The 24,390-nt window shown below is 37.4% G+C and overlaps 2 protein-coding genes and 1 pseudogene across 2 annotated transcripts in view; 2 read left to right on the forward strand and 1 right to left on the reverse strand.

Annotated features, from left to right (window-relative positions):
* Positions 1 to 24,390, forward strand: part of Dock3 (dedicator of cytokinesis 3) — an 825,219-nt gene that overhangs the window by 414,985 nt on the left and 385,844 nt on the right. The gene's annotated exons all lie outside the window — the stretch shown is intronic.
* LOC105743899 (small integral membrane protein 15-like) lies at positions 4,662 to 4,895 on the reverse strand. The gene has a single exon (XM_012517482.1). The coding sequence runs from the start codon at positions 4,893 to 4,895 to the stop codon at positions 4,662 to 4,664; it is 234 nt and encodes a 77-aa protein (XP_012372936.1).
* Positions 12,768 to 13,950, forward strand: LOC105743900 (annotated as a pseudogene).

The raw sequence follows: 24,390 nt of genomic DNA on the forward strand, positions 1-24,390 counted from the left end.
CTCCTTAAAGAAAAACGAAGTGTTAATTTTCACCTCAATCAGTTCGACCAGAAGTATATGACATTGGACATCATTACCACGAAACTTAAAGAATGGAACCAAAAAACAAGTATTATCTATATAATGAGGAAATTATGAGATAATTATTTGAATTGTTTTCTTTGTCTCAAATGAATTAATTTCTGCTCTAATCTTTATGATTTCCTCCCATCTCTGGGCTTCGGGTTTAGTTTGCTCTTCCTTTTCTAGTTGTGCAGCATTAGGGTCTTTATTTGTTTCCGTTTTGTTTTCCTAATGTGTGAGTTCACAGCTATGAATTTCCCTCTGAGAACTGCTTTCATTGTATCCCATAAATTACGATAACTTGTGCTTGAATTTTCATTGAATTGTAGATATTGTTGAATTTCTTCTGTTACCCATTGGTTGCTGAGTAGGATGTCATTTAATTTCCATGTAATTAGGGTTATTTTCTGGTTTCTTTTGTCATTTATTTCCAGTTTCATTGCACTGTGGTCAGATAATGTGCATGGGTTAATTTCTGTTTTCTTACGTATACTTAAGCATGATCTATGGACCGGTATGTGGTTGATTTTAGAAAATGAGCCATGTGCAGCTGAGAAAAATGTGTATTCAGCTGTGTTTGGGTGGAACACTCTATATGTCCACCAAGTCCATTTGTTTCAAGCTCTGGTTCAGTTCTGTTATTTCTTTGCTAAGTTTTTGTCTGGTTGACCTATCTTTTTAGGATAAGGGGATGTTAAGTTCTCCTGTTAAGATTGTGGTGTTGGATACTAGCTTTTTCATGTCCATTAAGATTTTCTTTATATAGTTGGGTGCTCCCAAGCTTGGTGCATACATATTTATGAGTGTTACCTCTTCCTCTTGAATTTTTCCCCTAACCAGTATATAGTGGGCTTCTTTATTTCTCTTGATCATTCTTGGTTTGAAGTTGAGACTGTGTGAGAATAGGATTGCTACCCCTGCTTTTTTCTGAGGTGCTGGGGCATATATTATTGTGTTCCATCCTTTGACTTTGAGCCTATGAATGTCTTTATGAGTTAAATGTGTTTCTTGTATACAACATATTGTTGGATTTTGTTTCCTAATCCACTGTGCCAGTCTATTTCTCTTACTTGGTGAATTGAGTCCATTTACATTGATGGTTAGAATTGAGATGCATTGACTTACGATTGACATGTTATTTACCTGTTCTCGTTTACTTCTTTTTCTCCTGTGTTTAATTGCTTGCCCTATTTAGTTGGTTGCTTTTGATCTCATTTGTGGAGTTCTGATCATTTTGGTCCCTCTCTAGAACATCTTTCAGGAGCCTGTGTAGGATTGGCTTTGTCATCATGAAATTCTTTAGTGGTTCTTTGTCATGGAAGTATTTCACTTCTCTATCAAACTTGAGAATTTTGCAGGGTATAGTAGTCTGGACTGGAATTTGTTTTCATAGAGGACTTGAAGTATTCTGCTCCATGCTCTTGTTGCCTTCATGGATTGTGAAGAGAATTTGACCGTAATTCTGATGGGTTTTCCTTTGAATGTGATCTTCTTTTCCCTAGCGGCTTTCAGTATATTATTCTTGTGCTGAATTTCTGGGATCTTGACTATTATATGTCTCGGTGAGTTTTTAATTCGGTTGAGGTTACTTGGCATTCTGTATGCTTCGGTTACCTGAATATCAGATTATTTCCTCATATTAGGGAAGTTTTCTGCTATTACTTCTGCCCATAGTTTTTTTAATGTCATTTGTATTGATTCCTTTCTCATTGATGCTTATTAGTCTTACATTGTTCATCTTTGCATCATCTTGCAGGTGATGGATTATTCTCTCCTTCATCCTAGTTGTTTTTAAGAGATCCTTTCTTACCTTTTCACTAGCTGTACCAGTGTCTTCAAGATCTGAAACTCTGTCTTCACTTTCACTTAAATGGTTGTGCAAGCTTGTGATTGAGATTTTATTTTTTATTTTATTTTATTTTATTTTATTTTATTTTGCAGAACCAGGGATTGAACTCAGGCCCTTGCACTTGCCAGGGAAGCATTTATTCCACTGAGCCATCTCCCCGGCCCCATGATTGAGATTTTAAATTCCTCTATATCTCTTTGACTCTGCTTCATGCAATCTATTTCTTTCTTTTATTGCTCATTTAAGTAATCCATCATTTTTCTAATCTCCTCTATTTTTTTTAATCAATGTCTTCTTTAGAAGCAGTTATTAATTCTTTTACTGTGGTGTTTTTTTCAGATTGGGTTTCCTCCCTATGTTTCTGTAGTTGATTCTTTACTTCAGATGCTGTGAGTTTTAGAATTCTTTTTTTACTTCAGAAAAGAGTTCCGCTCTGAGTTCCTCTGTAACTTTCTGCTGTTGCTTATTTACTATCGACACTATTAATTCATACATTTGAGCTGAGCTAGTGTACTCCGCACTTGTTCTAGGTGGGCATTGGGTTTCCTCCATATGTTTTTGCATTTGATTCTTTACTGCAGATGTTATTGATTCAGGCCTTTCTTTTTTCATTTCCAATCTGAGTCCCTCTATACCTTTCTGCAGCTCTTTCTTTATTTCAGAATCCGTTGATTCATTGCTTTCAGCTGTGTGATTCCTGATTTGTTCTGTGTTAGTGTCCTCTGCACATGTTATGGGTGGGTTTGGGTTCTGAGATTGCATTTTCCTCCTTCTCATTGGCATTTTGTGTAGCACTGTCTTCTGCCCTTTGTTGTAGATCTTTGCTGTAGTTATAACCTTCACACGTACTGAAGTTCAGGTGGAGCTCTACAGAGTTTGGAGTTATCCAGCTGCGTCTGGCTTAGGTCTGGCTGCTGTGCTCAGCTCCTTCCTGTTGCTGCCCCTGGGATTGAACCTGTTGTTTCCCTCTGGCAAGATGTTCTGCTACTAGACTAGCTGGAGGGTTCTGTCCCTTACACTGTCTGCAGGGACTACAGCTGCAGGGTTTCACCTCAGGCCTGTATGCCAGGCCTGAGCTGAGTCTGGAGGGGACAAGGTGGAGTAGGGGAAAGAGACAGCTCTCCTACATACTCACTGGGCCTGTGCTAGGACTGGTTTTGGAGGTTCCCGGAACGTGACAGAAATTTCTACTCTGTGGGCGGGGTGTGTTGGGGTACTATGGAGTGAGGGAGGTTGGCCCAAGAGAGTGAAAGAAGGTGTCACCCATGCTGCGACTGGGCTGGGACCATTAGGTCCTGCTGGCACGGGGTAGCTGGAAGCTCTCCCACACACTCACCGGGCCTGGGCTAGGACTGGATCTGAGGGTTCCTGGAACACAGCAGGAATTCCTACTCGGCAGGTGGGCTAGGGGAGGTGCTGTGGAGCGGTGGGGGGCTTCTCCAGAGGGTGGAAGAGGGTGTCATCCACACTGCACCTTGGCTGGAACCAGTAGGTCCCGCCAGTTCAGGGTAGCTTGAAGCTGTCCCACACACTCAGCGGGCCTGGGCTATGACTGGGTATTGGAAATTATTTGATAATACATTTTAACTTGGAATATTAACTTGAACACTTTGTGGAATATTTCACAGTTTTAGTGCAAGAAAAAACTTTCCAAGATATTGCGGTGCTTGGCATTTTTACTTCAAGTTTTAAGTTGGCATTACTGAACATGTCATCTCTATTAAAGTGGCAGTGTTGATAAGTACAAAAATTATTACATCTAGTAGTTGGTACTATACATAGGTAAAACAAGATGTTTTATTAAAAGATAGATTTTAAAAAATGAAGAATGTCTGATAATAAGCATTTGTCTGAAAGGGTAAATCAGAAATAGGTGTACTTGCTGATTAATATAACTTTGCTTTGAAAAAGTCAGATGATTCCAAAAAGTTATGATGATTTTAAAAAATATGATTAATATACTGTCTGTTTTAAGCCCAAGCAAACTTTCACTTCAAAGAGGGCAAATTTGACTTTAACATTCTTAAAAGCATAGGACTCTTTTTTAAACCATTATTGAATTGAGTTCAAAAAGTCATTTGTTTCCATAGGATATTTGTGTTTTAGAACATAGGTTAAGAAATAGCAAATCATGAAATCAGTGTTAAAGAATTTATACTACAGGTTGAATATTTTTTTTCAGAAATCTCTCTCTCTCTGTCTGTCTGTCTTTTTTTTTTTTTTTTTTTTTTTTTTTTTTTTTTTTTTTTTTTGCAAATGTTTACTTTAAAGGGAGTATAGCAATAATTGATATGAAATGCTTGGAACCAGAAATGTTTTAGATGTTTTCACATTTTGAAATATTTTCACAGACATGAGATATCCTGAAGAAATTATTTATTTCCTATAGATTGGAAGGTTGTTTTTAGTGCCTCTGTATTTTGATTGGGACCCATCAGAAGTCAGCTATGGAGTTGTCCACTGTGGTACCACATCTGTCTGTACAAAGTTTGGGATTCTGGATTATTCTAGGTTAAGCATCTGTGATGGTCAACCAGTATAATCATTACAAATTTGTAATAACTGCCAATGGTCACCAACAAACATCTATGCCCAGACCTAAAAGTTATTACAGTATTAAGGTCAGATTCCAGAATGATTCTTCTATATGGACAGTAATAACTTCCATAAAATCCAAAGAAACCTTATGGGGTCCTTCCAAAGCTGCATAATTTACCAAATGACTTTTTTTTTTCTTTGCAGAGCCTGTTCATCCCTTAAATCTTTTTTTCAGTTGTTTAGCTTTCGCAATATTTTCTTGATATTTCTGTTTCTTCTTTTGTTCCTTCTCCTGGGCTTTAATCATCTTGGCCAATTTCCAGGACAAGATGGCACTTGCTAAGAACAGTGGACTAAGAGCTAAAATAATCGTTGTAAGGAAATCATATGAGTCCTTTGCAGCCCACTCTACAACATATTCCACACACGCCTTTACATTAAACATCTCTGTAGCAGTCCTAGGAAAACTTACACTTGAGCAATGATCTCTAACTGTCCCAGGAGCCAATCAACCTCAGATACCCCTGGTTGTAAGTTGTCTACTTTGGTTTTAAGGCACACTCTCGAGAAATTTAAATTCCTTTCTTCCCAAGACAGTGCTACAGCACAGAAGCCTCATTTGCCATGCCTCTCAATCCTGGGAAGTTCAATGTGTGCTGCCACAGTCTGAGCAGGCCACCCAAAACAAGGGCCCCTGACATTGCACCCCATGTGCTCTTACTCCCATTCCCCACTTACCACCACCCAAGGATGGTTTAATATACACAAAACCATAAATGTAGTACACCATATCAACAGCACCAAAGCCAAAAATCACATGATCATCTCAATAGATGCAGAAAAAGCTTTTGACAAAGTCCATCATTCATTCATGATAAAAGCACTACAGAAAATTGGAATAGATGGTCTTTGTTTGAATCTGATAAGCCACCTATGACAACCAACAGCCAGCATTATACTTAATGGTCAAAAATTGAAATTCTTCACTTTAAAATCAGGAACAAGACAAAGATGTTCACTGTCACCACTCCTGTTCAGTATACTTCTGGAAACATTAGCCAGAGCAATCATGAAAGTGAAAGAAATAAAAGGAATAATGATTGGAAAGGAAGAAATGAAATTGACATTATTAGCAAATAACATGATACTCTACATTAAGGACCCCCAAAACTTCACTGAGTTGCATATTTAATAACCAAATTCAGTAGAGTAGCAGAATACAAAATTAGCCCTCAAAAATCAATAGCAATTGGAAAGATTCTTGCCCTGACTAACTATATATACTGATACCTGTGAAATAAGCAACTGCACTGCACATGGTAATCTGTAATAGTAATTTCACGCTTGAAGTGCCTGTCATTCTGGTCTTCTGAATACAGGCTACTTGTCATGACATGCCAGGTGCTGCTGTGCTGTCTCTCAGGTAGATGGTTGTTTAAAAAGAAGGGGGTGGTGAATGAAATCAGGAGACAGGAAAAGGAATATTGTGGGACCGTCCTGCTTCAAAGTTGTATATGGTTAGTTTTTTTGACTTACGTGTAAACATAAGAAGCATATAATTCTTTATGCTTATTTTTAAAATATATTCCAATTTTTAAATGTTTTTTTATCATATTCTGTAGGGACTTAAAGTTCAACATATCAATACTTGATGAAAAATACCTGTTCCATGTTATACCTAAGATGTTTGATATTCAGACAGATAGTGAGGTTAAGCTTAACAGCCTAAGTTGTATATTAATAACAATAAGCTTGTCTTCTGGATGGTTAACAACCTAAGTTTGCAGACCAAAATTAGAGAAAAAGGAGGGCTGCAAGGAAAGCCAACATTTTGACCCTAGCCTTCCAAGGTCAATTAAGACTCAGGACGTATGAGAACTTGTATTGTAACTTCATGTAACTCGGTAGTGTCCCAAATTTTCTGATCAAGGAGATTATGGGGCCAAAGAGGAAAGTGATCGATGAGGTAGAGTGTGCCTAAGGAGAGTCACATGGAGAGAAAACATTCTCTCAGGCTTTCACAGAGAGCACATTGGCCAAGCAATGGCCGTGACTCATCCACATGACTGACACTGACAAAGATTCTGCAATCTGAGGTACAGGATCGATCTAGGGTAAATCCTAAGGGGATTTTACTGACCTTATCAGACCCAAAAGCTACAATTCTTGTTGCATAGGTCCTGCTTTACCTTGGTCTTAACCATCCAGAAGAAAAGTATAAAAACAAAATATAAGAAGTAAAGCCATGCTGTTATGTTGAGCTGTAGGGGACTCAGGTAAACAATTTCTGACATTGCCAGTCAAGCAGAAGACCCAATACTATTATGGGGTACTGGACTCTCTTAGAATATTTTGCTGAGTTTACACACCTATAATATTCAAATAATGGAGCTGAACAAAAAAAGGGGATACAGATGAATGCCCGTTTTGTATCTGTGTATTCAAAGTGGTTAGGGTAGATATATAGTTACATTCTCTTAATGAATAGAGGGATTTGTTCTAATGGTGTTTGTAAATAGGATATCATGTCCGCATCTTGTGCAGCAATTAACCACTAGGAGAATGTATGCAATGTGTTAATTATTGAAACTGTCCTACCAATTTGGTTTGAAACTCTCTCATTGCTGTTTGTTTCTTAATAAAACTATGGAAAGAAGTAAATAAAGCCAAAAAACCCCAAAACAAAACAAAAATCAATAGCATTTCTGTACACAAACAACAAATGCTCTGAGAGAAAAATTATAGAAAGCAAGCCTTTTATAATAGCACCCCCAAACTGAAATACTTAGAAATCAATCTCACAAAGGAAGTAAAAGATTTATACAGTGGAAATTATAGTACTGTGGAATAAGATATTGAAGTGAATTTCAGAAAATGGAAAGATATTCCTTGCTACTGGAAAGAAAGAATTAGCATTGTGAAAATGGCAATGCTTCCAAAACTGTTATACAGAATCAAGGCAATCCCTATTAAGACACCATTAATGTACCTCACAGATCTAGAAAAAAATTTCTAAAATTTATCTGGAACTACAAGAGACCTAGAAGAGCAAAAGCAATCCTGGGCAACAGAAGAAAGGCAGGAAGCATCACAATCTCTGAGTTGAAATTATACTGCAAAGCTTCTATGATAAAATCAGCATGGTACTGGCATAAAAACATCCAATGATCAATGGAACAAATTAGAAGATGTAGACACAACTACAAACACACTCAGCCACCTTATCTTTGACAAAAGGGCCAAATATGTTCCCCTTGGAGGAAAGATAGCCTCTTTAATAAATCATACCTGAAATACTGCTTTCCACATGCCAAAGGCTTAATTTAGACCCATGCCTATCACCACATACAAAACTACAGTCAAAATGGATCAAATATTTAAATATTAAAATTGAAACAGTACATCTTCTGGAAGGGAAAGAAGGTAGAAACCTTCAGGACATAGGGTTAGGTGAAGAGTTCATGAACAAAAATCAGACTTCACAGGAAATACTTCAAAGAAGCAACAGTTTGGACCTCATCTTTTTAAAAAAGTGTCTGCCCATCCTAAGAAGAGTCACATGGAGAAAAGAAATTCTCTCAGGCTTTTACATAGAGCAAATTATTCAAGCAATGGCCGTGACTCATCCATATGGCTGACACTGACAAAGGATCTACAAATTGCGGTACAGGGTTTCAGGATAAATCCTGAGGGGATTTGACTGACCTTATTAGATACAGAAGCTACTTTTCTTGTTATATAGGTCTTGCTTTATCTTGGTCTTAACCATCCAGCAGAAAAGTATAAAAACGAAGTATAAAAAGTAAAGCCATAATAATATGCTGAGCTGTAAAAGGCTCAAGTCAACAACTTCTGACATCTCCAGTCTTACAAAAAAACCCACTACTATTTTGGACTACTGGACTATATTGGAATATCTTCCTGAATTCATGCATCTACAATATTTAAATGACAGTGGAATACTCTTCTCTGACAAAACTAAAGAAAAAAAGGGGATACAAATGAGGGAACACTTTGTATCTATATATTCAGAATAGGATAGATATATAGCTGCATTCTCTTAATTACATGAATAGAGAGATTTGTTCTAATAGTGTTTTGTGGGCAGGATATCATGTCTGCATCTTGTACAATGAATAATCACTAAGACAACAATTATCAATGTATTAATTATTGAAACTGTTCTAGTAATCAGATTTGAAACTGTCTCATTGCTATTTGTTTCTCAATAAAATTATTTTTAAAAAATAAAAAGAAACCCAAATGTTTCTGTACATGAAAAGAATTCACCAACAGAGTAGAAAGAAAACCCACGAAGTAGAGACAGTTATAGCAGACTGCTGCTCAGACAAAATACTCCTATCTAGAACATAAAAAGAATTTTGAGAAATCAGCCCTCCAAAACTCAAAGATCAAATCCAAAATGGACATCTGAGATGAATATATACTTCACAAATGAAGAGATACAAATGGCAAATAAATATGTGAAAAAATGTACAATATCATGAACAATCAATAAACAATCTCATTCGAGAGATCCAAATTAAAAGAACACTGAATGGCTGGCCAAATAGATCAGTGGATTAAAGAGTCTGCATGCAGGCACAGAGGCCATAGGTTCAATCCCCTGGCCAGCCGTTCCAGCCCTGCTCCCCCCACCCCAGGCATGCTAAGACAGCAGTTGAGACTGGATGTGTTGGCATGCGCCTGTAATCCCAGCACTTGGGAGGCTGTAAACAGGCAGATCACTACAAGTCCAGTCTAGTAGTGAGACTCTGAACACCCTGTAGACCCTTCCCTAAAATATAGGAAGAAAAAGAACACTTGAGATACCATCTTATACCAGAAAACATAGCAATCAACAAGAAGTCAACCAATAACAAATGCTGGAGACGCTGTGGAAGAAACTCTTATCCACTGTTGGTGGGAGTACAGGCTGGTATAACCATTATGAAAATCAGTATGGAGATTCCAAACAGCAAGGATTCCATGCCAGCCATGCCCTCAGGGTTTGCTGAGCTGGTGATTAAGATTAAGCGTGGTGATGCACACCTAAATGCCAGTGCTTGGCAGGCCAAAAACAGAATCACTATGAGTCCAGTCTACGTAGTGGGACTCTGTAGACCCTGCACTAAATACATAAAACAAAAATGATTGAAAATTATGTTATGTATGTTTTACCACAATTTATAAAAAGAAAAAGAAGTACAATAATTTTTTTTTACAGTTAGAGTTAGAATTGATGTTAGTAGACTTTGCTTATAAGAAATACTAAAGGAAATACTTCAGGATGGAAAAAAAAATACCATCATGTATTAACTTGAGTACATATCCCTGAAGAAAGAGCATGGGTTCACTCAGTGGACAATTTAGAAAAGAAAGGGGAGTTCTCAGAAATCAAAACAATGATTGAAATGAAAATCTCAGTTGAGGGGTTGGTAAATAAAATTGAATAATTATATACATTGCAGAGTAGAAACAAAAGCAACAAAGAAAGAGAAGAATAAGTAATTATAGAAACTATCTGAAAAATCCAGCCTTGTTTAATAGAGGCCAGAGGTAGAAAATAAGTAATTAGGGGAACTTTTCCTAGACTAGAAATTTGTGAGGAAAAAAAAAAAATCCTGTTCAAAGGTCTGTTAAGAGCCGGTGAAATAGCTCAGCAGACTAAAGCGCCTGCATAGGCAAGCTTAGGTAAGCTCAGGGACTGTGGTTTTATCCTGGCACAACACACTGTGCTGGTCCTGCCCCCAGGGTGGGTTGAGCAGGCCACAGATTCTGGGGATGTAGTGGCATACACCAGTAATCCCAGTCCTGGGGAGGCTGAAAACAGGAGGATCACTATGAGTCTGAGCTGTGTAGTGAGACCCTGTAACAACCAAATGCATTTTTTAAAAGAAAAGTCTATTAAGTGTTGCAGATATTAAATAAAAATGGTTCATATCAGGGGTGGGAATATAGTTCAGTGGCACAAGTGCCTACCTGGCAAGCACAAGGTCCTGAGTTCAATTTCTAGTACCCCAAAAAGTAGCTCATACCAAAACACATGATATTTCAATTATTAGTCACAAACACACTACTGGCTTCAGAATTGAAGCAAACAACAAAAACCCAACTCATGAAAAAGATCAAGAATCAAGGCTGTTGAACTTGCTATAGCAACAGTAGAGTATAGAAGATAGTAATTCACTGTCTTTAAAAATATTTTCGGGGGCCTTCCCTTAGCTCAGTTCTTTAAGTGGCTGCTTCCACAAAGCAGTCAGGCTCAAGTTGCTGTGGTTCGATCCCCACAACTCAAGCAGCCAAACCTGCCCTGAAGGCATTCTTAGAAAAAAAAAAAAAAAAAAAATCCCCTTCTCCCCCCAACCTTTGCACTGAGCTATATCCCTAGTCATTTTCAGAGACAGGGTCTCATTGAGTCACTAAGTTGCCCAGGTTGGGCTCAAACTAACAATCCTCCTTCCTCATTCTCCCAAGTAATTCCTTTAAAATTCCTAAGATACATTTTCTAACTAAGAATTATTTATTTGCCTTTATAAGTATGAAGGTAGAATAAAGATATTTTCAGATATCCACCCTTTTTTGTTGTTGTTTTATCTCATGATGTTGCCAGGTTCTAGGTTGTTTGGGACTCTGTAAAGATTCTTTGTAGGTTTTTTGTCCTGAACAAGGAATTAGACAAAACAAGTTTAAAAAAAAAAAAAAAAAAAAAGGTAGCAAGGTTTTATTTATTGAAGGTAGAAAAAGAAACATGTTCTGTAGAGTAATTGTGGGGCCAATTAAAAGTAGTAAAAAAGTATATTCTACAGGATGAGAGCTGACCACTCTGGAAGAGATAGCACAGTAGCTAAGAGGTTCATGGTGGTGGTCTTTTGTATTTCCCATTCCTCAGGCTAGTGTCAGGTGCAGGCCCTATGAAAAGTCTGCTTGAGTTTGCTAGAAGAGTTGAAGACATTTTCTGTGGGTCCTAAGTACAGGGCTTTGGGAACTGTTCTTTGTATGTGTCATGGAACTCCATGCTTGAAAGACTATATACACACCTGCCCAGCCACTATGCCACACTCTAATCTCCTGCCTCACTGATATGATTCAACTATTATTTTTTCTTGTCACTCTTTCTCTTTGTTCCTTCTTCTTCCTCCGCTCCTTCCTCTATCCCTCCCACTTCCTCCATTTGTAAAAATTTATAGAATTCTGCCCTCCCTAATCCTACAAGATCAGGGTGTGAGTTTGAGCTGACTGTTGTTTATTTATTTTATCTAATGTAATTAGTATAGGGTCTGCTGGGCAGACACAGAGACTGGGGTTTGATCACTTTAATTTGCTGAGCTATCTGGCCAGCCCTTGAATGTTGTTTAAAGTAGATAGGTCAGGAACCAGGGAGAGAACAAGAAGGCTCTAGTCTTACTGGTGGTTCTGGTGGAGAATAATAAATTTACTTCACAGAGATAGAAGTGATGAGGTAGAGTGTAGAGACCCACCTCACTCTTCAACTTTCTTCTCCTTTTTTTAGCAATGGGTGGCATTCTCTTCAGTCCTGGGGGCTTTTTTTTTTCTTTTAAAAGTTTATTTCTACCAACATCATATTAAATGGTCAAAAAATGAAAGCTTCCACTCTAAAATCAGGAACAAAACAGGATGTCAGCTGTCACCATTTCTATTCAATATAGTTACGGAAAGATTAGCCAGAGCAGTTAGACAAGAAAAAGAAATAAAAGGAATAAAGATAAGAAAGGAAGAAATTAAATTGTCATTATTTGCAGATGACATGATACATTACATAGAAAACCCCAAAATCTCTATCAGAAGACTTGTAGGTTGAATAACCAAAATCACTAGTGTAGCTGGATACAAAGTCAACACTTAGAAATCAGTAGCATTCCTGTGCATAAATAATGAAATCACTGAGACAGAAATTAGGAGAACAACACTTCACAATGGCATCCAAAAAGTGAAATATGTAGGAATCAATCTAACAAAGGAAGGAAAAGACCTATGAATTGAAAATTACAGTATCCTGAAAAAGAAGATTAAAAAAAAAAAAAACAACCAGAAAATGGAAAGATATCCCTTGCTCATGGATAAGAAGAACAGTGAAAAATGTCATACTGTCAAAGTCTTTATACAGATTTAATTCAATCCCAATCAAAGTAGCATTAGCATACCTCACAGACATAGAGAATACATTCCTAAAATTTATTTGGAGCCAGAAGAGACCTAGAATAGCAAAAACAATTCTTCACAATAAAGGTAAGTCAGGGGCTATCACAATCTCTGATTTAAAATTATACTACAAAACTACTGTGATAAAATCAGCATGGTGGCAGCCAGCGCTGTGGGCTGTGGACAGGCGGGAATGCTCGGCAGAGGTCGCAGCCAGAAGAGCGATGATGGCGTCCTCTCTCGGGACGGGCGCGGTTAGGGAGCCGGTGCTGGGGGACGAGGCGGAGCCCGGGTCAACCAAGTTGCTTTGTCACGCTGCCGCCGCCCCTGCAGCGCGAGCTGCTGTACAACTGGCAGGCGACCAAGGCGTCCCTGAAGGAGCGCTTCGCTTTTCTCTTCAACTCGGAGCTGCTGGGCAACGTGCGCTTCGTGCCAGGCATGGGCCGCGGGGCATCCCGGCGCGCCGCTTCGTGCTGGCGGCCGGCAGCACCGTCTTCGACGCCATGTTCAACGGCGGCATGGCCACTACGTCAGCCGAGAATGAGCTGCCGGACGTGGAGCCCGCTGCCTTCCTGGTGCTGCTCAGATTTCTGTATTCAGATGAAGTTCAAATTGGCCCAGAAACAGTTATGACAACTTTGTACACTGCTAAGAAATGTGCTGTCCCAGTCTTGGAAGCACGTTGTGTGGACTTTCTCACCAAGCATCTTAGAGCAGATAATGCCTTTATGTTACTTACTCAGGCTCGATTATTTGATGAACCTCAGCTTGCAAGTCTCTGTCTGGACACAATCAACAAAAACACCATGGATGCAATTAGTGCAGAGGGGTTTACTGATACCGATATTGACACTGCAGTTTTAGAAAGAGACACACTTAGCATTCGAGAAAGTCTACTCTTTGGAGCTGTTGTACACTGGGCAGAAGCAGAATGTCAGAGACAGTAACTGCCAGAGACCTTTGGAAACAAACAAAAAGTTCTAGGAAAAGCACTTCCTTTAGCCCGCCTCCCACTGATGACTATTGAGTTTGCAGCAGGTCCTTCTCAGTCTGGCATTTTGTCAGATCGTGAAGTGGTGAACCTCTTTCTTCATTTCACTGTCAACCCTAAGCCCTGTGTGGAGTACACTGACCGCCCGAGGTGCTGCCTGCGGGGCAAGGAGTGCTCCATCAACAGGTTTCAGCAGGTGGAAGGTCGCTGGGGCTACAGTGGGACCAGTGACCGAATCAGGTGGCTGTCCCACCCAGTTCACAGAGGGCTGGGCTGGGCTGGAGGCCAGAGGTGTCACTCGTGCTCATACTTAGCCACCAGCATGTCCTCATGCTGCAAGAGATGACTAAGCATGATTGAAGCTGACACTTTCTGTGCTCCATACATTTTTAAGTTAGTACGACAGGCAAGAAGTCACAAACGCACCCTGATTTCTTCACCAAATTGTGAGAGTGTCCCCTTAGGAAATGAGAAAAGGCAGAAGGATTGGGTGGGGTCCTCCAGTACACAAAATCTGTTTGGTTCTAGTCCTAGCTAATCAGATATTGCTTTTACAGGCTTTAAGGCTAAAGTTTAGTCAATTTTACTTTACTAAACTGAATGTTAAGGTTTTTCTTTGAATAGATGCTATGTGGAAAATATCTCAGTATGCATGTATAAAAATTCTGAGAGGGCTGAGGAGATAACTCACCTTCTAAGCACCTGCCTGGCAAGCGCAAGGACCCAAGTTTGATCCCTGGTACAATATACCGTGCCAGCTCCGGAAACAGGTGTGGTGGTGCATTCCTGTAATCCCAGTGCTGGGAGGCTGAGACAGGAGGATCACTACGAGTCCAAGCTGCGTAGTGAGACCCTGTATCAAAGAAAAAAGAGTTTCTGGGGGAAAAAGTCAAAATTCATAGCTGGACATAGTGGTACACACCTGTAACCCGGAAGTTGAGAGGCTGAAGTGGGAGGATTGCCATGCATTGAAGGCCATCTTGGGGCTACATAGTGAGTTCAAGGCCAGCCTGAACTATATAGTGAGATTGGATCTCAAAAAAAATTAAAATTTCTGAAAAATGCGTGCATGCATACAACCTTGCTGAAGATTTTCTCTTTGCTGTACTGTATCTCTTTAGGTTAATTTCAAAATAAAATCACTACTAGTTTTCATTAAAAAAAATCAGCATGGTGATGGCAAAAAAAAAGACTTGAGGTTCAGTGGCATAACAATCTTTTTCTAGTCTAACAAAATCCATAACTTTCTCACATGCAAGGATACACTTATTCTATCTCAACAGGATCCCAACTTATTCTAGTATTGATTCTAAAATTTCTTTCTGATAGAGGCTGGCCAGATAGCTCAGAAGATTAAAGCACCTGCTTAGGCAGACACAGGGGCCAGGGTTCTATCCCCAAGTGCCATGTTGACTCCGCCCATGGGATTCACTGAGACAGCTATTGAGATTGAGTGTGGTGGTGTTTGCCTGTAATCCCAGTGCTTGGGGGACTGAAAACAAGAGGATCATTATGAGTCCAATTTGTGTATTGAGACCCTGTAGACCCTGTACTAAAATAAAAAATAAATAATAAATTCTACTCACATAAATATTGTCTCAACCAAATATTCAGGGACTTGAAATCCATTTCTTCCAGAGGCCAAATTCCTTGGTAGTTGGGAATCTCTTAAGTCATATACTTTTAAAATATAGTGGTGTGAGAGGCATAATACAGATATTCCCATTCCAAACGGGGGAAAATGGTAAAATAGAAGGGAATGACAGATCCAAAACAAGCCCAAATGGGGAAAACTAGAGGACATCCTGAAGGCTGAGAGTAATTTTCTTTGGCTCCATAGTCTGTCTTTCAGGCCCATTTAATTGATACTGCCACCTCAGTGCTTCTTTGGGCTGGCCCCTATCCTTTTTATTATGTGTGTTTCTTTGTTTTTTAATGATTACTTTTTATTAGTACATGTTTGCCATACATAATGATCACATTCTTTGTTGGGAATTTGTACATATAGTGAATATATGTTAATTCTTTTTTATTCTCATTCCCTTCCCCTTTCTTCAGCCCTTCTTCCTCTACACATTTACAAAACCTCTGTTCTCATATTCACCTCCATTCTTTTTTTCTAAAACTCCTTCTTCTCTTCTCCCCTCCTTTATTCCCCTTTTATTTGAACAAATTCTACTCCCCAATATCTATCCTCCATTTTGCTTAATTACACTTTGAATTTTTCACATAAAGGAAAAAATGTCATGTTTATTTATTTCACTTAAGATTATGATCTGAAGATGTTTCCCTTTACCTAAAAGTCTCAACTTTATCATTTTCTATCACAGAGTAGTACTCCATTGTATATAAATATCACCTTTCCTTTATCCATTTACCTGTTGATAGGCATGTGGACTAATGCCAAGATTTAGCTGTTACAAATTCTGTTGCTACAATAAACATGATAATACCTGAATCACTCTGATATGATGCTTTAGCTTTTGAGGGAAGATACCTCAAAAGAGAATAGCTGGGTCAGATGAAACCTCAAGTTATAGTTTTTGAAAGAAACGGCATACTGATTACCATAGTGATTATACCATTTACATTCCCATCCATACATCACTTCTAACATTTGATACTGCTTTGTCTTTAATGATAGCCATACTTTCCAGAGTGAGATGGAATCTGTGTGTGTGTGGTTTTTTTTTTAAATCGAACAGTGGTTGTTATAATGTATATTGTTGCCTTCAAATTTTTAATATTGTTTTAATTTGCTTTTCTTTTTAAATACTACAAAATGGTAAAAAATTTAGAAATGATACCAAATTCCATTAAAGTAATAGGAATACTTTATATTTCTTACATAACCAGTGATGTTGAATTTTTTCATATTTTTGTTATATATATATATATATATATATATATATATATATATATTTGTTTGTATTTCTTCATCTGAGAAATTTCTGTTCTTTTAAGGGGCTAATTTTTGGATTGAATCTTTAAATTTTTGGGACCTAATTTTTTAGTTCTTTATATATTTTAGATACTAGTTCTCTGCAAATTAGCTGGCAAAATTTTTACCCATATATGAGTTGTTTCTTCATTATGTTGGTGGCTGCTTTTGTTGTTCAAAAGCTTTCAAATTTGATACAGTCCCATTTGTTGACTGTTTGTATTATTTCTTGTGCAACTGGAGTTTTGTTTATACGTCTTTGTCTACACTTATCTCTTCAAGAGTTTAGTGCATGTTAAGACATACAGGTCTAGGTTCAATGGTCTTCATGCAGAAAGCCAGTTTCCCTAGCATCATTCGTTGAAGAGCACTTTCTCTTTATTCCAGGAAGATATTTGGCCCCTTTGTCAAAGATAAGGTAGCTAAATGTGATTAGAGTTGTTTCTGCATCTTGTAATGTGCTTTACTGATCCTCAAGACTCTGTGTGTGTGTGTGTGTGTGTGTGTGTGTGTGTGTGTGTTTATTTTTGTCAAGATTATGCTGTTTTATCACTGTAGCTTTGTAGTGTAACTTCAAATCAGGGATTCTGATGTCCCCTTCCCTTTCTTGTTGCCCAGAATTGCTTTTGCTATTCTAGGTCTCTTCCAGTTCCTTATCAATGTTAAGATATTTTTTCTCTAGTTCTATGAGGAATGCTGCTGTTATTTGATTGGGATTGCATTAAATCTGTATTATAGTTTTGAAAATATGGCTATATTAAATATATTGTTCTACCCATCCATGGACAGGGGATATCTTTCCACTTTCTGAAATTCTTTTTGATCTCCATTTAAGAGTGCAGTATAGTCTTACCTCAGTTTATGATCTTGATTTTTTCCATGATTCTGGTCAGAGTTGGGTGGTTAGGTTTAATGTTGATCTTATTGGAAAGTTTGGTTCAGTTGTCATTCAATTCTGTTTGTGAACAGAATCATAGAAAGAATTAAGTTCATGAACTGAAATACTACTGTAGTTTTCAATGTAAGTCTTTCACTTCCTTCGTTAGATTGATGCCTAAGTATTTCATTGCTTTTAATGCTGCTGTGAAAGGTGTTGTTTTTCTAATTTCTCTCTTGTTGAGTTTGTTATTCATGTACAGTATCACTATTGAGTTTTTTTAGTGCTGACTTCTTAGCTTGTTATGCTACTGAAGTTTTTTAAAATTTAAAAAGAAATAAACAAGAAGACAAAAACAAAATGACACAGAATTTCAAAAAAAGAATAGGAAATTAGCAATGATTGTGGTGTTACATATTGTAATTATCAAATTTATTGCTCAGATTATAGGCATGCAACATATATTAACTCTTCCTTTCAACAAACAGAAACTAACAAGTACAGTTATCTTAGGTATGCTGTGTGTATACTTTTATTAAAGAGAATACAAAATAATAATAATAAATGTTAGAAACAATAGAGAATTTCACTAAAAATAATAGGAATTCAACAGTGTTTGTTGTATAGTGTCATCTTCAAATTAGTTGTTTAGAGTACCAGATATATTCATGAAAAATTGCAAAAAGTTTAAGAAACTAACAAAAGAAAAAAAAGATTAAATCATTAAGTGCTCCTTTCAATAGACCAGCAGGAATCAGCAGTACAATTATCTAAGCCATCCTAAATACATACATAGATATATCTCTTTTCCTCCCTTTCTCTCCTGTCCTTCTCATCTCAGTAGTTCCTTCTCTTTGAACTGATTCATTCTCTTTTCACAGTATCCGTTTTACCTTTCAGTTTTTATTTACTTTCAGGTAGAACATATTTGTACATGTGGGTCTAATTTATTTCTCTTGAGAGAATGGTCTCTAGTATCCATTTACCTATAAAAGACTCAAATTTATCTTTTATTATAGCTGAATAATATCCCACTGTATAAAAATACCACATTGTTTTACCCACTTCTCAGTTGATGGGCATTTGGGTTCTTTCCAAGATTTAGCTGTGACAAATAGTGCTACTATAAACATGGGTGCACATATATTGCTGTGGCTATGTTTTCAGTTCATTTGGAAAAATGCCCAGAAAAAAGAATAGCTGGCTTGAAGAGAACTCTAATCTTAGTTTTTTGAGAAATCTCCACACTGATTTCTATAGTGGTTGTACCAATATGCACTCCCACCAACAGTGAAGGAGAGTTCCTTTTTCCCCACATCCCTTCCAGCATTTGTTATTGGTTGACTTCTTGATGATAGCTATTCTTTCTAGGGTGAAATGGAATCTCAGTGTTGTTTTAATTTTCATTTCTCAAATGACCAATAATGTTGAACATGTTTTCATATATTTATTTGCCATTTGTATTTCTTCATTTGTGAAGTGTATCTTCATCTCAGATGCCCTTTGGGTTGGGTTTTCAAATTTTGGGGGACTGATTATTAAAAATCTTTTATATGTTCTAGATAGAAGGCCTTTGTCAGAGGGACTGTTTCCCATTTGTGGATTTTCTTTTTACTCTTTGATGATTTTTTTTGCATGCAGCAACTTTTCAAAATGATAAGATTTGAAGTGTTTCCCATGCATTTTTTTTCCCAAGAACTCTTTAGATACCCCTATATCTTTAAGATTTCCACCTGGTTTTTCCTTCCAGAAAATTTAGTGTTTGTGTTTTGATAGTTAAACTTTTGATCCATTTTGATTGTAGTTTAGTGTATGGTGATAAACATGGGTCTAATTTTAGCCTTTGGCATATGGAAAGCCAACTTTTCTAGTACCATTTATTAAAGAGTATATTTCTTCCAGTGAACATGTTTGGCCGTGTTTGTCAAAGATAAGGTGGCTGAGTATATTTGTAATTGTGTCTGCATCTTCTAATTTGTTCCACTGATACTCTGGTCTGTTGTTGTTGTTGTTTTTCCTCTTTTTTTTTCACTAGTACCATGCCAATTTCATCACAGTAGCTTTTTAATATAATTTCAGGTCAGGGATTCTGATGCCTCCTGCGTTTCCTTTGTTGCCCAGGATTGCTTTTGCTAATCTGTATCTCTTCTGCTTCCAGATAGGTTTTATGAATGTTTTCTCTCAATCTCTGAAGTATACTGATGGTATTTCAATTGGATTGCATTGAGTCTGTATAAAAATTTTGGGAGAATGACTATTTTCACAATGTTGGTTCTTCCTATCCAGGAGCAAGGAATATCTTTCCATTTTGTGAAATCCTCTTCAATCTATTTTCTCAGAGTACTGTAATTTTCACTGTGTACATCTTTTACTTTCTTTGTGAGATTGATTTTTGAGTATTTCTTTTCTTTTCTTTCTTTCTTTCTTTCTTTCTTTCTTTCTTTCTTTCTTTCTTTCTTTCTTTCTTTCTTTCTTTTTAGACGTTGCTGTGAAAGGCAAGGTTTCCCTAATTTCTCTCTTGGTGCATTCATTGTTGGTGTACAAAAATGTTCTTGATTTTTGAGTGTTGACTATGTATCCTGCTGTGTCAGGATACAAGGCTCTTGGTGTAGTTCTGGGGATGTTCTATGTAGAGTATCATGTCATCTGCAAATAATGATAATTTCACTTCTTCCTTTCTGATCAGTATTACTTTTCTTTCTCTCTTGTCAAATTACTCTGGCTAGTGTTTCCAGAACTCAATCAAATAGGACCCATGATAATAGACATCCTTGTCTTATTCAAGATTTGAAAGTGAAAGTTTTCAGTTTCTGTTCACTTAAAATGATGTTGGCTATTGATCCATCATAGGTGGCTTTCTTCAGGTTGAAGTAAACATCATCCATCCAATTTTCTGTGAAGTTTTTATCCTGAATAAATGTTGGACTATGTCAGAAGCTTTTCTTGTGTTTCTTGAGATAATTGTGGCTTTTTTTTTTTTTGGTACCAGGATTTGAACTCAGGACCTTGTGCTTGCCAAGCAGGCATTTATTCTGCTGAGCTATCTCCGCAACCCCATGTTTTTCACTTGGTTCTGATAATTTGATATATTAAATTTATTGATTTGCATGTGTTAGCTATGCCTGTGTCCCGCCATGAATCCCACTTGATCATGGTGTATGAGCTTATTGATTACCTGTTCTATTTTGTTAGGAAATATCTTATTGAGGATTTTTCCATTTATGTTCATTGAAGAGATTGGCCTATAATTCTCCTTTTTAGTTGGGTCCTATTTTGGTTTTGCTCTGATCTTTCTACTTTCCTCCCTTGTATGTGTTTAGAGTTTGACTTGTCCTTCTTCTAGATGCTTGAGGTTCAACATTAAGTTATTTATTTGAATTCACATTTTTTTTAATTTAGGGAAGGGTATACAGGATCTTCAAGGTCTCAATATTAGATTGGAGTGATCTACCTGTTTGCAGCCTCCCAAGAGCTGGGATTACAGGCGCACACCACCATGCCCAGTCTCAATTGCCATCTCAGGACACCCTGGGGGCAGGGTCGGCATGGCAGGCCTGGGAATCAAACCCCAGGTCCCTGTACCTGTTTGTAGGGACTTTAATCCCCTGAGCTATTTGGCCGGCCCTGAGTTCACTTTTTTGATATGAACATTCACTGCTGTACTTTTCCCTTATGAGACTGCTTTGATTGTGCCCCATGAGTTCCAGTAAAGGACATTCCAATATAGTCCTTTATCATTTAATTGTAGAAAGTGTCTAATTTCTTCTTTAATTTTATTTGTGACCCATTGGTTCAGGGGGGTGTTACTTATTTTTTTTGTGTTTATGGAATTTTTGTGAGCTTTTTGCATTAATTTCCAATTTCATTGCACTATTAGCTAATAATATTCCTGGGATACTTTCAATTTCTTCAGATTCAATTCACCATGTTGTATGAGCTAGTATGTGGCTTGATTTGGAAAAAAAATCCCTGTGTGCAATTGAAAAGTATGTGTATTCTGTTGTGTGGAACACAATGCTTAGTCCATTTGTTCAAAGGGTTGGTTCAGTGGTGATATTTATTTGTTGATTTTTTTGGTCTTTTTTGTCTATATGTAACAGTGGGATTTTGAAGTCTCCCACTACAATTATGTAAGTGCTTATCTGATTTTTTGCATTCATTAATGTTTGTTAAAATAGTTAATTGTGTCAGTATTTGGCGCATATGTATTTACATTTGTTATCTTTTCTATTGGATTGTGCCCTTAAGTAGCTAGTGACCTTCTTTGCCTCTGTCAATCAGTCTTGGCTTCAAATTCATTTTGTCTGCAAATACAATAGCTATCTCCCTTTGTATTCACTTTTTTGTTTAGTTTTGTCAGAAAAGAGTATTCCATTGTTATTTCAATATTATAGGTTCATGAATTCAGCAAAATATTTCAATATAGCCCAGTACTCCATAATAGTAGTGGGTTCTCCGTAAGACTGGCGATTTCAGATGTTGACTTGAGCCTTTTACAGCTCAGCATATTAATATGGCTTTACTTTTTATACTTTGTTTTTATACTTTTCTGCTGCACGGTTAAGACCAAGACAAAGCAAGACCTATATAACAAGAAATGTAGTTTCTATATCTGATAAGGTCAGTCAAATCCCCTCAGGATTTATCCTGAAACCCTGTACCGCAGTTTATAGATCCTTTGTCAGTGTCAGTCATGTGGATGGGTCAAGGGCATTACCTCACCAGTTTGCTCTATGTGAAAGCCTGAGAGAATGTTTTCTCTCCATGTGCCTCTCCTTAGGCACACTCTCCATCATTGTTCACTTCTGTGGTTCCATAATCTCCTTGATCAAAAAATTTGGATTACAACTGACTTACAGGATGTTACAGTACAGGTTCTCCTATGTCCTGAGTCTTTACTGATCTTGAAAGGCTAGGGCCAAAATGTTGGCTGTCCTTGCAGCCTTCATTTTTCTCTAATTTTTTGTCTGTAAACTTAGGTTGTTAACCCTCCAGAGGAGAAGGTTATTCTTATTATCCTACAAGCTAGGCAGTTGAGCTTAATCTCACTATCTGTCTGAATATCAAACATTTTAGGCATAACATGGAACAGGTATTTTTCATCAAGTATTGATATGTTAAACTTTAAGTCCCTACAGAATATGATGAAAAAAATTTTAAAAATAAAAAATATTTTTAAAAATAGGAATAAACAATTACATATTTTCACAAACAAGTTTAGAAATTTAACCATATACACCATTGTAGGAGGACAATCCTGCAACACTCCTTTTCCTGTCTCCTGCCTTCATTCACCACCCCCTTCCTTTTTAAACAAACGTCTACCTGAGAGACAGCACAGCAGCAAACAGAATGTCATGAGAAGCAGCACATATTCAGAAGACCAGAATGACAGACACAAGAGCATGACCTTACTATTATTACACATTGCTGTTTTCAGTGCAGTTGCTTGGTTCACAGGTATCAGCATATATAGTTAGTCAGGGTGAGAATTCTACCAATTAACTGCTAGTTTCAAAAACTTGCTGAAGATTTTCAGGATCATTGCCTGACCCATCTTTTGCATATAAATGTCTGGCTCTGACCCTGTCGTGTTTCCTAGCTTTTTTTCCATGCTCTCTCTTCATTGTCTAATACTCAAGTTCTCGCTTTTACTTTAATTCTGTCATACCTTTCTATTTGTATTTCTTCTTTTGAGTTATTATACTAGAGAAACTATATGGTATTTATACATGTGTGTCTGGTTTATTTCAGTTATCAGTATATCTTCTAGTGGCATCCACTTAAATATAAAGGCTTAGGAATTAGCATTCTTTATAGCTGAGTAATACTCCAGTATATAAAAATATCATATCTTGTTCATCCATTCCTTAGATGATGGGCATCTTGGTTCTTTACAAGATTTGACTATCACAAATTGTGCTGCTATAAACATAGGTACGCATATATCACTATGATATGACGTTTTCAGCTCCTCTGGGAATATTCCCAGTAGGGACATATCTGGTTTGAATGGGATTTCCAGTCCTAGTTTTTGAAGGAGTCTCCACACTGATTTCCATGATTGTACCCATGTATATTCCCACCAGCAGTGGAGAACGGTTCCTTTTCCAACAACCTCTCCAACATTTGTTGTTGATTGATTTGTTTATGATAGCCATCCTTTCTGGGGTGAGATGATATCTCAATGTTGTTTTAATTTACATTTCATGGATGGCTAGTGATGTGGAGCATTTTTTCACATATTTATTTGTTTCTTTAATTTCATCCTCTAAGAAGTGTGTGTTCATCTCAGAAGCCCATTTCTGGACTGGGTCTTTAAATTTTGGGGCCCTAGTGTTTTTTAGTTCTTTATAAATTCTAGAGAGCAGACCTTTATCTGAGTACTTATTTGTCATGATTTTTTTCCAAATTTGGGGGTTGTCTTTTCAGTTTGTTGGTAATTTCCTTTGACGTACAAACACTTCACAGTAAGAGCAAGTCCCAGCTGTTAATTCTTTCAAGTGTTTCCCGTGCGATTTGATTTATGTTCATGAACTCTTTGCCTACCCCTATGTCTTCAAGAGTTCCTCCTACATTCTCTTCCAGGAGATTTAATGTCTCTGTTTTAATGTTTAGATCTTTAATCCCTTTTGATTTTAGCCTAGTGCATGGTGATAGACTTAGGTCAAGTTTTAGTTTTCGGCATGTAGAGATCCAGTTTTTCCAGCACCATTTGTTAAAGAGGCTATCTTTCTTCCAGTGATTATGTTTCGCCCCTTTGTCAAAGATAAGATGGCTGAGTGTGTTCGTAGGGGCTTCAGCGTTTTCTAATCTATTCCATTGATCATCAGGTCTGTTCTGTTCCCAGTACTATGCTGATTTTATCACAGTAGCCTTGTAGTATAATTTCAAGTCAGGAATTGTAATGCCTCCTGCCTTGTTTTTATTGCCCAGGATTGCCTTTGCTATTCTAGGTCTTTTCTGGT

This window comes from Octodon degus, unplaced genomic scaffold, assembly GCF_000260255.1.
Source record: "Octodon degus isolate 3935 unplaced genomic scaffold, OctDeg1.0 scaffold00008, whole genome shotgun sequence".
NCBI classification, from domain to species: Eukaryota; Metazoa; Chordata; class Mammalia; order Rodentia; family Octodontidae; genus Octodon; species Octodon degus.